This window comes from Callithrix jacchus, chromosome 8 (genome assembly GCF_049354715.1).
Source record: "Callithrix jacchus isolate 240 chromosome 8, calJac240_pri, whole genome shotgun sequence".
NCBI classification, from domain to species: domain Eukaryota; kingdom Metazoa; phylum Chordata; class Mammalia; order Primates; family Cebidae; genus Callithrix; species Callithrix jacchus.
The window spans coordinates 24,976,485-24,991,115 of NC_133509.1; the positions used below are offsets into that span (position 1 = coordinate 24,976,485).

The 14,631-nt window shown below is 36.7% G+C and overlaps 1 protein-coding gene across 5 annotated transcripts in view; it reads left to right on the forward strand.

Annotated features, from left to right (window-relative positions):
- The window catches only part of NRG4 (neuregulin 4), a 108,492-nt gene that overhangs the window by 28,185 nt on the left and 65,676 nt on the right, over positions 1-14,631 (forward strand). The window contains exons 3-5 of one of the 5 annotated variants that reach the window (XM_035259317.3): positions 5,561-5,633; positions 9,699-9,764; positions 11,667-11,760. In XM_035259317.3, coding sequence (XP_035115208.1) covers positions 9,755-9,764; positions 11,667-11,760 — 104 coding nt within the window. In that variant the 5' untranslated portion in view covers positions 5,561-5,633; positions 9,699-9,754. Of the gene's footprint in view, positions 1-5,560; positions 5,634-8,480; positions 8,840-9,698; positions 9,765-11,666; positions 11,761-14,631 lie in introns of those variants that run through there. The other 4 variants (XM_035259321.3, XM_035259320.3, XM_054239496.2 and 1 more) reach the window with 4 other exon arrangements.

Here is a 14,631-nt window from a genome sequence, read left to right on the forward strand (position 1 = left end):
CTCCCTTTAAATCTAATAATATTGCTTTATATATATATGGGTTCTCTGGTGCTGGGTGCATCTATATATTTATAACTGTTACATTCTCTTGCTGAATGGATCCATTGATGATTATATAATGTCTCTTTTTCTCTTTGTACAGCTTTTGACTTGAAGTCTGTTTTGTCTAATTTAGCTATTCCTGCTTGTTTTTGTTTGTGGACTGTTTTTTCCATCCCTTCACTTTCAGTCTATGTGAGTCTTTATGTTTAAGGTGAGTTTCTTATAGGCAGTATATAGTTGGTTCTTGTTTTTATTTTTTATCCCTTTGGCCAATCTATATCTTTTAAATAGGGTACTTAATCCATTGGCATGCAAGGTTATTATTGATGAGGACCTCCTTCTGTTTTTATGTTTGTTTTCTGGTTATTTGGTGTATCCTTTGTTTCTTTCTCTCTTATTTATTTTTGTAGTTGGTTGGTTTTCTGTAATGAAATGTTTGAATCCTTTTTCTTTCTCCTTTGTATATCAGTTCTACCAGTGAGTTTAATAGTTTCATGTTTTTATGATGGTGGTAATTGTCTTTTCCCTTCCATATGTAAGATTCCCTTGAGCATTTCTTACGTAGCCAGTCTAGTGATGATGAATTCCCTTGCTTTTTGCTTGGCCAAAAGCAAGGATTTTATTTCTCCTTTATTTCTGAAGGATATCATTGCTGGGTATAATACTCTTTGCTGACTTTTTTTTTTCATTACTTTGATTATATCCTATTTTATCCTGGCCTGTAAGGTTTCTGCTGAGAAATCCACTCAAACTAATAGGAATTCCCTTATATGTAACTTAGTTCTTTTCTCTTGCAGTTTTAGAATTCTTTCTTGTCTTTGACTTTTGATAATTTGACTATAATGTGCATTGAAGAAGACTTATTTAGGTTGAATCTATGTGGGATTATTTGAACATTCTGGATTTGGATATCTGACTCTCCCAAGACTTGTGAAGTCTTCAGCTATTATTTTTTTAAATATGTTTTCTGCATATTTAATGAAATACTAGCTTTTTTTACCCTTCTTTTCTTCTTCTGGAATACCCATAATGCAAATATTTGTTCACTTAAAGATGCCCCATACATCTTGGAGACCTCTTTTTGTGTGTGTGGGTCGGGGGGGGTCTTGCCTGTGTTACTTCAAAAGACTTGTCTTCTCATTCAGAAATTCTTCTGGCTGGTCTATTGTGTTTACTGATGCTCTCAATTGTATTTTTTTTTTTTTTAATTTTTGAGACAGTCTTACTCTGTCACCCAGGCTGGAGTGCAGTGGTATGATCTCAGCTTACCGGAACCACTACCTCCCAGATTCAGGCAATTTTCCTGCCTCCGCCTCCCAAGTAGCTGGGATTACAGACACCCACCACCATGCCCAGCTAATTTTTATATTTTTTAATTCAGACAGAGTTTCACCACTTTGGTCAGGCTGGTCTTGAACTTTTGACCTCAAGTGATCTACTCACCTCAGCCTCCTAAAAGTGTTGGAATTACAGGAGTGAGCCATTGTGCCTAGCCTCAATTGTATTTTTTATTTCATAATTGAATTCTTCAGCTTTAGGATTTCTCTTTGGTTCTTTTTCATAATATGTATTTCTTTATTGAATTTCTCATCTAAATAGTGAATTTTTAAAATTTCATTGTGTTGTCTGTCCATATTCTCTTATATCTCAATGAGTTTCCTTAAAATTTCTATTTTGAATTCTTTTTCTGGTATTTTATACATTTCCTTATGATTGGAATCTTACTGGAGAACTATTGTGTTCTTCTGAAGGTGTCATGTTTGCTTGCTTTTTCATGTTTGTGTCCCTATGTTAATTTCTATGCATTTGGTGGAGCAATTGCCCCCTAATCTTCTGAAGTAGGCTTCAATACAGATGGGTCTTGGGGTGTCAGTTTGGTAGGGTGCATTGGTTTTGGGTCTAGATGAACATGGAGTATATAGTCTCTATGTAGTTTTTCAGCTATAATCTGTACTAGTAACATTTATGACTATCTCAGGAATCTAAGATGAGAGAGTTTGGCAGTGGCTTTGCTGGGAGTGAAGCTTTTTCTCATGTCAAGGGTACAGGTGTGACACAGTGAGTCAGCCAAATTGAAATCTTGCTGTGGTTGGGGCCTTGGTGTTGTTACCCTGGCTGGCGGTACAGGCATCTGGTTACTCAGCCAGTCTGGGGTTATACCTGCCAGGGATGGCTCACAAGGCTATTTCTTAGACCTGAGACATAGGTGCACAGCTGCTCAGCTGGCCTGAGGGCATGTCTGTCAGGGGTATCTGCCAGGCTGTTTCTTCCGGCTGGGATGCAGATGCACGGCTTCTAAGCTGTCCTGGGTGTGTGTCTGTTCAAGTTTGCCCCTGGGGTTGTTTCTCTATTCTAGGACATGGCTACATGGCTTCTTGGCTGGCCTGGGTGCATGTCTGGTAGAGGTGGCCAGGACTTGGGGACATAGCCGCTCAGTCTGGGAGTGTGTCTGCCAGGGGCAGCCCCCAGGTCTGTTTCTCAGGCCTAGGATGTAGACATACAGCTACATAGTGAGCCTGGGGTCATGCTAGCCAGGGGAAGCCTGCAGGGCCATTTCTTAGGTCCAAGATTTACATATTGGCAGCTTGGAAGCCTAGGGGCATGTGTGTGAGGAGTAGCCCATGAGGCTGTTTCTCAGGCTTCAATTGCAGGCATGGGGCCTTTGGGCAGGCAGAGGTGTCTCAGCAGAAGGGGTGGGTGCTACAGGGCTGTTCCTCAGGTCCTAGGTTTGTAGCTGCTCTACGTGTTTGGGGAACAGCCCAAGGGGTTGCTTGTCAGCTGCTTAGTAGACCAGGGTCCTTTCTTGCTTAGCTTAGGGGAGGGTGTGCAGCAGTTTAGCTGGCTCAGCAGTAGGTTTACCCTGGGCAGGACTATTCCTCCAGCTGGAAGTGCAGGCAGTGACAATTGGTGTCCCTGCTGTGTAGGACCAGATTTGCAACTCATCCTGGACCCAGGCTTGGCACAGCTGGGGTTATAGCATCAGCCATCCGTGTGGGCTGGGTGGAATGAAGATGAAACCCCAGTCTTGGAGAGGTATAATGGCTACTGGTCCCACAGAAGGGCACATTCCAAAGGTGGCTCTAATTTTAAGATGGCACTGTGCTGCAGCAGCATGGCTCACAGGATAGGTGGGGGTTAGGGTGTGCACACCTGTGCTCCTGTTCTGGAGCAGTGTAGTTGCGTAAATTCCCAGCAGCTCTCCAAACTGGACTCAGGGCTTGGGAGGACTATGGGATTCACCATAGCAAGGACTCTGGGCATTTGCAGGGGCAGTAGGAGCTGATGAGATTCTTCTGCTTACCATTTCCCTGAAAGGGAAAGTCTCTCAGTCTCCAAACCAATCTGATCCAGGCATGGTAGACAGTGCCACAGAGGCTAAGTGTCTCTCCATTGCTTCCAGTCACTATAGGTACCTCCCCACTCCCGTACTGCACTCCAGCACTCTCTGATCAACACTCCGGTAAAAATCTTAGCTCTTTATTCATTATATTGGTCCTTTCTTGTGTGTGTGGTCGGGGGGTAGTATGTGTGCCAGGTATCTCTAGTGAGCACCTTGATGACATCACCTCATTGTGGTTTTAATATGAATTTCTCTAATAGCTATTCCTTTACTTGTTTAATTTCAGCAACATTTGAAAGTTGTCCTTGATTTTTCTCATCCTGCTCAGTTATACTGTGGGTGTGCCTCCTAAGTATGTCTTTAATTATCTCTCTCTTTGTCCTAATTCCTGTGCTTTATTTCTTCACTATTATTAAAATAGCCTCCAAACTGCTTTCTCTGATACCTAATTCCTGTGCTTTATTTCTTCATTATTAAAATAGCCTCCAAACTGCTTTCTCTGATACCATTTCCTCAGCAGATTCCAGTTTGTTTTCCACACTGCCGTCAGAACGAATTTTCTAAAATGTTGATGTAATCATGTCACTCCTTTGCTTAAAGGTCTTCAAAGCTTCCCATTGCCTTTAAGATGAAGTCTACAATCTGGATCCAGCATGTTTTATACTATCTATCTATTCTTGCTATTCATTTCCCCACCATCCCACCCTCATACAAACATACACACTACACACACCCACACACACAGACACACACTCTGCACATTTCCTGGCTTGTGATCTACCTGCAGTTATTCGAATACATTAGATCTTATTTTATGCCTTTGGACATGCTGTTACCTCTGTCTGAAATGTTCATTCATCTCCCTTTACAAACTTATTCATGCCACCTCTTGGAATCTTTTTCTGAGTCTCCATAACAGTTAAACGTTGTGTGTGTGTGTGTGTGTGTGTGTAAATATAGTGACATACATATGAGTCTGTGACGATATTGGGTTTAATCATGTGAAACTGTCATTTTTATACATCAAAATATGCTTTATATTAATTAGCCTAAAACATTTTTGTAGTTGTTTGTGTGTCTGGCATTCCTAATCCAGCAAAAGACTTATTTTTTTTTCAAAGGATAGTAGGCCACTTAGTATACATTTATTGATAGGTGGATGAAAAGATCAATTTTAAAGATCAAGGCTGTCATTTAGGGCAGGGGTCCCCAACACAGGCCGCAGACCAGTACCAGACCATGGCCTGTTAGGAACCAGGCCACACAGCAGGAGGCAAGCACCGGGCAAGCGAGCATTACGGCCTGTGTTCCACCTCCTGTCAGATCAGGGGTGGTGTTAGATTCTCATAAAGCATGGACCCTATTAAGAACTGCACATGTGAGGAATCTAGATCGTGTGCTCTTTATAGGCATCTAATACCTGATGACCTAAGGTTGCGCAAAAGTGCTGGTCCCTGGTGCCAAAAAGGTTGGGACCACTGATTTAGAGTGAAAAGTTAGCTTGAAAATCTATAGATTTTCTACCTTAGAATCATATGGCCCTAAAGGTTGCTTATTTGCATGGTGCAAAATATAATACAAAATCATCACAATATGTCTCTCTTTTCTTTTCTTTTTTTTTTTTTTTTTGAGACAGGGTCTCGCTTTGTCGCCCAGGCTGTAGTGCAGTGGCATGATCTTGGCTCACTACAACCTCTGCTTCCGGGTCAAGTGATTCTCCTGCCTCAGCATCCCAAGTAACTGGGACTACAGGCGTGCGCCACCACGCCCAGCTAATTTTTGTGTTTTTAGTGGAGATGGGGTTTCACCATATTGGCCAGGCTGGTCTCGAACTCCTGACTTCATGATCTGCCCACCTCGGCCCCCCAAAGTGCTGGGATTACAGGCATGAGCCACTGCCCCTGGCCCATAATACGTCTCTTAATAAATACATCTCGAATATCATGGATGAAGTCACAGATTATCTCCCACATACAATTCAGTAGTCATTTTCATATTAGTAGATAGCATCATAGCTTCAAGGTTCAAATAAAATCATAAAAGATACTGATTTTTTTCATAAAAACATCATTTTGAAATTTAAACACCATAAGCTAAAAATGTATGTGTGTATGTGTGTGTGTGTGTGTGTGTGTGTGTACAGGCACACCTCTGAGATATTGTTGGTTTTGGTTTCAGACTGCTGCAATAAAGCAAATATCACGATAAAGTGAGTCACACAAATTTTTTGGTTTTCCAATACATATAAAAGGTATGTTTATATTATACTATAGTAGGTATGCAATAGCATTATGTCTAAAAAAAGATGTATATACCTTAATTTAAAAATATTGTTAAGAAATGCTGACAAACATCTGAGCCCTCAGGGAGTTGTAATTTTTTTTTAGGGAGGGTCTCACCTCAACATTGGACCTAAAATATTTAGTAAACCATGCTGTAAACAGATGTGCAGTTATTCAGGCTTTGTTGTTCTGTTTATACAGCACAGGCAGAGCAGATTTAGCATAATTCTTATTTTTTTATTTTTTTGAGACAGAGTCTTGCTCTGTGGCCCAGGCTGGAGTGCAGTGGTGCAATCTCAGCTCACTGCAACCTCTGCCTCCTGGGTTCAAGTGATTCTCCTAGCCTCAGCCTCCAGAGCAGCTGGGACTACAGGTGCATACCACCACACCCAGCTAATTTTTGTATTTTTAGTAGAGACGGGTTTTCACCATGTTGGCCAGGATGATCTCGATCTCTTGACCTTGTGATCCACCCGCCTCAGCCTCCCAAAGTGCTGGGATTATAGGTGTGCACTACCGCACCCCACCTAGATTTAGCATAATCCTTAAAGCCCTAGGATTTTCAGAATGGTGGAGGAGCATTGGCTTCAGCTTAAAGTCACAGCTATATTAGCCCATGAAAAGAAGTCAACCTGTCCTTTGAAGCTTAGAAGCTAGACACTGACTTCTCTTTATCTATAAAAGTCCAAGATGGTGTCTTCTACTAGAAGGCTGCTTTGTCTACAGTGAAAATCTGTTGTTTAGTGTAACCATCTTCATCAATGATCTTAGATAGATTTTTCTGGATAACTTGCTGCAGCTTCTACATTAGCACCTATTGCTTTACCTTACACTTTTATATTATGGAGATGGCTTCTTTCCTTAAACCTTGTGAACCAACTTCTGCTAGCTTCAGACTTTTCTTCTGCATCTTCTTTACCTCTCTTGACCTTCATAGGATTTACAAGAGTTAGGAACTTGCTCTGGATTAGGCTTTGGCTTACAGAAAGCTTGTCCAACCCTGGCCCATGGGCCACATGCTGCCCAGGATGCCTTTAAATGCTGCACAACACAAATTCATAAATTTCTTAAAACCTTATGAGATGTTTTTGAGATTTTTTTTGTCTCACCAGCTATTGTTAGTGTTAGTGTATTTTATGTGTTGCCCAAGACTATTTTTCCAGTATGGCCCAGGAAAGTCAAAAGATCGGGTATCCCTGGCTTAGAGGAAGTGGCAGCTGGTTTGACCTTCTGTCCAGACCACTAAAACTTTCTCCATAACAGCAATCAGGAGTTGCGTTTTGTCATTTGTGTATTCGCTGGAATAGTATTTTTAATTTCCTTTAATAGTGCAAGAAACCTATCTTAACATGCCTTCCTCACTAAGCTTAATCATTTCTAGCTTTCGATTTAAAATGAGAAACATGCAATTCTACCTTTTACTTGAACACTTAGGGGCCATTATAGGGTTATCAACTGGGCTAATTTCAATATCCTTGTGTCTCAGGAAATAGAGGCCAGGGGAGATGGGGAACGGCTGGTCAATGGGGCATTTGGAATATGCAGATTTATTGATGAAGTTCTCTGTCTTATGTGGTCATGGTTCATGGTGCCCTAAAACAATTATAATAGTAACATAAAGATCACTGATGACAGATCACCATAATAGATATAACAATAATGAAAAAGTTTGAAATATTACAAGAATTTCTAAAACATGACACAGAGACATGAAGTGAGCACACGCTGTTGGAAAATGGCACCAACAGACACAAGGTTATCACAAGCCTTTAATTTGTAAAAACAGTATCTGCAAAGTGCAATGAAATGCATAAAATGAGATATATGTCTGTATAATGGTTATAGCTATGTAAAAATTGCCTTTGAATGTGGGAGATAAAATGTAATAATAGATTGCTTTTAGAGAATTTGATTATGAGTTTATTTTAAAATGTTCTTAAAACAACAAAACAAATATATTAGTTTGGGTTTTACATCAATCAAGTAGCAATGTCTGAATTGTCATTTTAGGAAAGATAACCGTCTAAATGTTTGGCATACTTCAGGTAATTATATGATGAAGAACTCTACTTCATTTCAAGAAAATTACAGTTTTAGTCAATATTTTAAAATTGTTTATGATTTTTAAAAGTTAACTTTCCTTAGTGTGTATTTAACAACTTTGCCATAGGATTCAGGCATTACATTGTTATCAGTATTAGTCAAGTTAAATTGTTTTATTCATTTCAAATTGAACTTGGTGTTATAAGTTCTATTATAGCTATTACCTTCTTTTAGCTGTATAAGTTCTTCAGGACATTATATGAATTTTATCTGGCTTGTAAGGAAACACAAACCTCATAAAACACAAATTTTAAAAGATTTTTAAAAATTTGGCCATTTTCAATAAATTGAAAAAGTGGAAGTTATTGAAAATATTTTTTAAAAATACAGTCTATAAAATTTATTTTTAAATTGTGAAACACTTACCCATTAGTGCCACATTAAAATTTCCTTTCTCCCAAACTTACACAATGTCCTGAATTATTCAGACAAGCAAAGATAAGTAAGGAGTCTAAAGAATGTGGTTTGTTTTTTACCTTTAAAAACTTGGACAGTGATTTGGAAGTGCAGCTTAGTACAACTCCTTTTCTAAGTAAAATTCTGCTCCATCTGCAACTCTGAACACATAAACTGAAGGAGTTTTTCCCTTGGCCGGTGCCTGACCTCTGTGCACACCTTGGTCTGGCATGACCTCACCCACACCGCACATTGCAGCCATATAAATCAGATTTTTGACATGTTATAAAATGCAAGTCACAGCTCCCATTATCTTCAGTATTCAAAAACTTTTGAAACACTGCGTGTCCAACAAAATTTATTTTTTGTGTGAATGTAAGTTTTATTGAGGGTAAGTCCTATTTGTTTGGAAAAAAGGAACAGTATGAGCCAGTGATTTTTAAAAATCAGATAGATTTAATGTTCTCCGTCCTGCCTGTTCTCGCTCATGTGTGCTCTCTCTTGATCACTTGCTCGCTCGCTCTCTGCCTCTCTGCTTGTCTAAGAGTGACTGGCTTTGAGAGAGACCTTGATATTACAACTGTGTTAGCAGATTGAGATTTCTGTTAGAGCCTTTCTGTTTAGGTCAGGAGTAAGTGTTCTTCATAGAAAAGAATTGAAAGCATATAATCATATTGTAAGTATAAATGCTTCACCTCTTCAAATACATGTTTTAATTCCTTTGTTTCTGTTATAACAGAAAACTTCATATATAATTATGTCTTATTAGCTACATTGCTTTGCCAGATGCCAGATATTTTGTGTGTGTGTTTGTGGTTAACATTTTCTTTTTTTTTTTTTTTAATTTATTTTAAGTTCTGGGATACATGTGCAGGACCTGCAGGTTTGTAATGTGGTAAATGCATACAATGGTGGTTTGCTGCCCCTATCAGCCCTGGACTTTTTTTAAAAGAAAGGTTTGCACAGATTGGTAAACGTGATGAGCAATCTATGGTAAACTTTAAAGTGGTTTTGTAAAAGTTTTAAAGGTTCTATAGAAGTGCAAAAACTTGAAATGCAATTAAATATTTTTCTATAGTACATTATGGCCATATTCAATTGAAAAAGTGGAAGTTACTGATTCTACTTGAGTCAGATTGTAAATAAGCTTTGTGAAAAAGCAAAAAAGGCAATTCAGTTCATTCAGTTTTATTTACTGTCTCATATCTTTCATGTAAAATTTCATAAAGTACTATGTTAATAATGTTTACTAAAAATAAACCTTATTAGACTCTTCTGCAGAGAGATATTTAAGATTAAATTATATTATTTAGGCAATGGTTTATATTAAGTACACATATTATTTACTATAGATCTTTTAGTTTTACTTGTTTATACTTTTTGATATGTGATAGATATCTAAAAATGCTGTAACTAAAATTTGTCCCTACTATATAAATGTCTTTATTATTTTCAACATTTAAAAATGTTGCTATTAGAATATTTGACATTTTATAATGCCCTTAAAAGAAGACAATTTTCCCTAAATTTTTTAGGTGCTGTTTTTTAACCCTAATCTCTTGACCAAGAATGAAACCATTTAAAACTTAAGATGCCAACAGGTAATTTCTTATACATTTATATGTTTTTTTCAATATGTGTCAACAGCAATAGAACAACAACCAAAAATGTGTATTAACACAAGGCTGTATTATTCTCTTCCAACATCATTGGAAGAGATGTGAATATGAAATATTTGGTTTTTAGAGACCTTCCTTTATGACATAAAACTATTTTATTTAAATTTATATATTTTATTGGTTTTACAACCTGATAAGTTCCAGCTTATTCTATATCTGAAATCAACTCAAATAATAAGGAAATAGAAGTCAGAATAAAAGTAGATTCAGAAACAGTGATTCAGGTTAGTTTTCTTTGCTGATAAAATAAACACCAGGTGTTGAGATATGTCTGATTATAATCTGATTAAAACAAGGACATTAATTTTAGCTGTGATAAAGTTACATTCCACCCTCAGTGGAAAACCACATATGATGACTCCAATGATGCTGATGTAATCTAATGTAATGTAATGTAAATATTACTTTTTAGCCAAATTATTCTGGAAAATTTGTATAACCTTGTTGAAAGTTGTTTCATTAGAAAGAAGCATGGCATTGTGTAAAAAAGAAAAAAATCTAAAAATTCATTTTGGTTGATTTTACTTTCTTTTTTACCAGTTCTCTATAATTCTGATTTCCTCTTTACATTTTTATACTCTTACAGTTATAATGTGATGCTGAAACAGGATTTTCTCACTTCTAAAGTAGAACAAAAGTTTTAAAATTTGAAATTCTGATTGTGGAGATTTTCTGACTCATAGCAATTATATCTTAGCAAGTATTGATATTTTAGTGGCACATAAATGCTAGATGATTATTTAAATTAATATACTAATTTTAATGCCAAATTGGAGTCCCAATGGGATTAATGTCATTTTCTTCTTCCCGTTAGATGGTTCTGGGTCATTTCCTAGACAGAAACAATCAGGAACTAACAATGTACAATTGTAAAGCAATGTAATTTCCCCTTTAAAGCTGAAATATAAAATATTCAGCAATTTTCTCTTTTAGTAATAAATTACTAGGATAATGACTCAATGAATCCTTCTGTCTAATTATTCTGTCTAATTTTTTCTATACAATGTAGCCAGGGATTTTTAATAAAAGGTCTTAGGGGTATGAGGCTGCAAGGAAGGAGAAGTACCAAGGGAGAAAGAGAAGGCAGAGAGAAAAAGATAAACGAAGGGTCAAAGATTAAGAAGTTGGGGCTGAAGAAAGAGGAAGGAGAGAAAATAAGCAAGAGAGAAGTAGAGGTTTATTTTCTTAATATTCTGAAAGATTTGGCTGTATATCAAGGTATGACTTAGGTTTTTAGTTTTTCTTTGTAACTTTAGATATGTCTTTATATTTAGTAGCTATTACCTAAAATCTCATAAGATTATTTTTGGTTTCTGACATTTAGATTGTCATATAGGAACATTTAAAGTTAATTTTGGAAATAAAAAGTTAATTATCTAAATTCTTTACCAGCCACAGTTTCAGATATTAATGTATTTGAGACCTAATAGGAAAAACAAGAATCTAAATTCTTGACAGGGGAACTCTAGGTAATACTGCCATATCTCTGTAGTAAGTGAGAAAGGCCCTGTTTGTTCTAAGATCCTAATCACTTCCCCTCAGTCTAACTAATAAAGATATTCCTTATTTCTGTTATATAGTGTCTAAACCCATTATAATTAATGGCCATATTTTTAGGACATAATTTTTTTCTCAAAGACTTAGAAGTCCCAGAAGTCTGTCAAATAAGGAATAAGATTAAGTCTTTAATTATGAGAAAAAAATTCTTCATTCTGATTTTCAGAATTGCTACTTCAGTTTAAGATAGTTATTTCTGTTCCTGGTTGCATTAGGAAAACTTTAATTTGCTTTTCTCCGTTTTATATATATATGTGTGTGCTTTAGATCACGAAGAACCCTGTGGTCCCAGTCACAAGTCATTTTGCCTGAATGGGGGGATTTGTTATGTGATACCTACTATTCCCAGCCCATTTTGTAGGTGAGTGAAATGGACGTGGGGGAGATATTAACTTTATTTTTTATTATCTACTAACATCTTTGAGAAGTGGTAAAGAGTAAATAGAAAATGTAAGATGAAAAGGTGTGAGACATATTCTTCATTTTATGTAGGGTAAAATTATCCTTTTAAAACAAAACAAAATAGCACATAAAAATCTCAGTAGTCAAGGTGTTTGTTTTGAAAATTGGTAATGGTAGTTTCTGGCCTAGATATATTTTTTAAAAAATAATTTCTTTTACTGAACTCTCTGATTTTAGCAATTTAAGGAAGGCAGTCTATGGCTTAATAATGGCAAAATGGCTAGGGAATTCACTAATCCAAAAAACCCAATATGAGATACTTTATTTTGAGTTTATAAAACACATGATAACTGAGTTGGTACCAAAACTTACACTTTATATATTAAAAGCAAAAAGGAGTTAAGTTTTTCTAATGGTGCTAGCAAATAAAAACGAAGGGTGTCTTAGCCACTATTGTTTTAAAATAATACAACTCACTGTGGGTGTATAATGACCAACAAAAAACTTCAAAATAGTGCTTCTGTAGCCAGCTTCCTATGAGTTTGGTTGAACAGGATTTAAGTGTATATAATGAACCTCTTTGACTACATGAGTTAACATCTTAGTACTGCCGTATACTGTGACACTAACACCTGAAGATCTCAAGGTATTTTGTAATGCGTGTGAATTACTCTTCTTCATTCTTTAACTGAAATGAGAAGTATAGAATCTAGATCTATAGTATAGTATAGAATCTAGAATCAAGATCTGGCTACATAAAAAGGATAAAGGAAAATTCACAGGAAAAGTTAAAGTTATTGGTTGTAGTATGGAGGAGAGGAGGCAGAGAGAAATAACCTCATAATTATCTCAGGAACTTTTTAGGGCTTTTCATATGGGGAATAGTGCCCCCAGGTATTTTTTTTCTCTAGTGAATATGAAAAGGGAAGGGGATGGAGGAACAAATTAACACTTACTTAACACTCATGATGTGCCTCAATAGTATCCTTTTTTGGTTTTCTGATCTATTTACTGGGATATAATTTATGTATAATAAACTGCATTCATTTAAAGTACACATGGATTAATTTTGACAAATGTTTGTAGCTGTGAAGTCACCACCACCATCACATCTAGATATAGAACATTTCCATAGATAGTCCCCTCAAATTTTGTTGCTGACTCCGCTCAACACTTCATTCTCACAAACACCTTAGAGAAAGGAGGCAGGGAAGACCTTAGAAAATAGTTAAAAAAAAAAAGAAAGAAAGAAAAGAAAAAAGGATATAATGCGAAATTAGGTGACATGCCAAAAGTCATATTGCTGGGAAAAAGAAAGAAATGGCCTCTGAATAAAACTCCCAAGTTTCACTTAACTTTATAACATATTCATTCTGAATTCTTTCTAAGATGGCATATATGATATGGCATATAACATGTATAAAACAAAACAAAAATGCTTATCAGAAGAAGTACATTTAATAATTAAAAAATACTAAAAATTTGTGTCCTGATCTTGATGATGGCTACCTGGGTATAAAGACTATCCTTTCTCCACTGAATTGCCTTTGCTGCTTTGTCAGAAATCAGTTGATCGTATGTGTACAGGTCTATTTCTGGACTATTCTTCTCCATTGATATATGTTTCCTGTCTTTTAACCAATACCAGTCTTGAAAAACATAGCTTTATAAGGAGCAATATCAGGCAGTACGATTCATTAACGTTGTTCTTCAGCTCAATGATCTTTAGCCTTATTTTCTAATAGGCAGTATTTAATGTTAAAAATTTTCAAGTACATTTCTGTTTTGTCCTGAATTGTATAGTTTGTTGTTCAGTTTTTGGTTTAAACATTTTTTCATTATGATTTCTTCTATAATCTATAGGGTGTTTTCCCAACCTTTTGTATTTATATCTGATTTAATGGCATTGTGAGCAGAGTACTTGGTCCATCAAGCTGTGCACTTAATATCTATCTGTATACTAAGTATCTCTTATATCTCATTGAATAAGTTGAAAGAAAGAACTAAGAATGCTGGAATTTGGAGATTCATTAAAATGGAAAGAAACCTAGGTTGTCATCCTGCCTTTGTACCTTGGATAGATGTGTTTTTAGTGTATTTTCAAAAGTTACCAATGATGGAGAATGCCCACACCTGGTGTAAAAATGTATATAGTTTCTTCCTAATTTCAGAATATAAGAGTAGTAATCAGGGAGTAGTTGAAACCATGCCCTACGGGTTCATGATGGATAGAGAATGAAGCAAGGTCACCACATTGCACAACAGCAGGAGATTCTGTGACTTGGCACCCTCTTTGGAGTGTGAATGTTGTATTCTGGAGTTGCTAAACACCCTGGAAGGAAGTGAAGTAGGGGAGCAGGGTAGGGAACAAAAGGGCGACTGAGAAAAAAGGAAAAAAATATAGTGATTGAGGGTTCAGTGACATTGAGTGGCAGAAATATTTTAAATCGTATTTTATAAAAATAATTGCTTTCCAGCGGGGCATCTTGGCTCATGCCTGTAATCCCAACACTTTGGGAGGTTGAGGAGGGTGAATCACAAGGTCAAGAGATTGAGACCATCCTGGCCAACATGATAAAACCCTGTCTTGACTAAAAATACAAAAATTAGCAGGGCATGGTAGTGTGCACCTGTAGTCCCAGCTGCTTGGAAGGCTGAGACAGGAGAATGGCTTGAACCCAGGAGGCAGAAGTTGCAGTGAGCCCAGATTGCGCCACTGCACTCTAGCACTCTAGCCTGGCAATAGAGCAAGACTTCGTCTCCCAAACAAAACAAAACAAAAAATTGCTTTCCACTTATCTTAGGACCACATTTCTAAGGTAGTCGTATA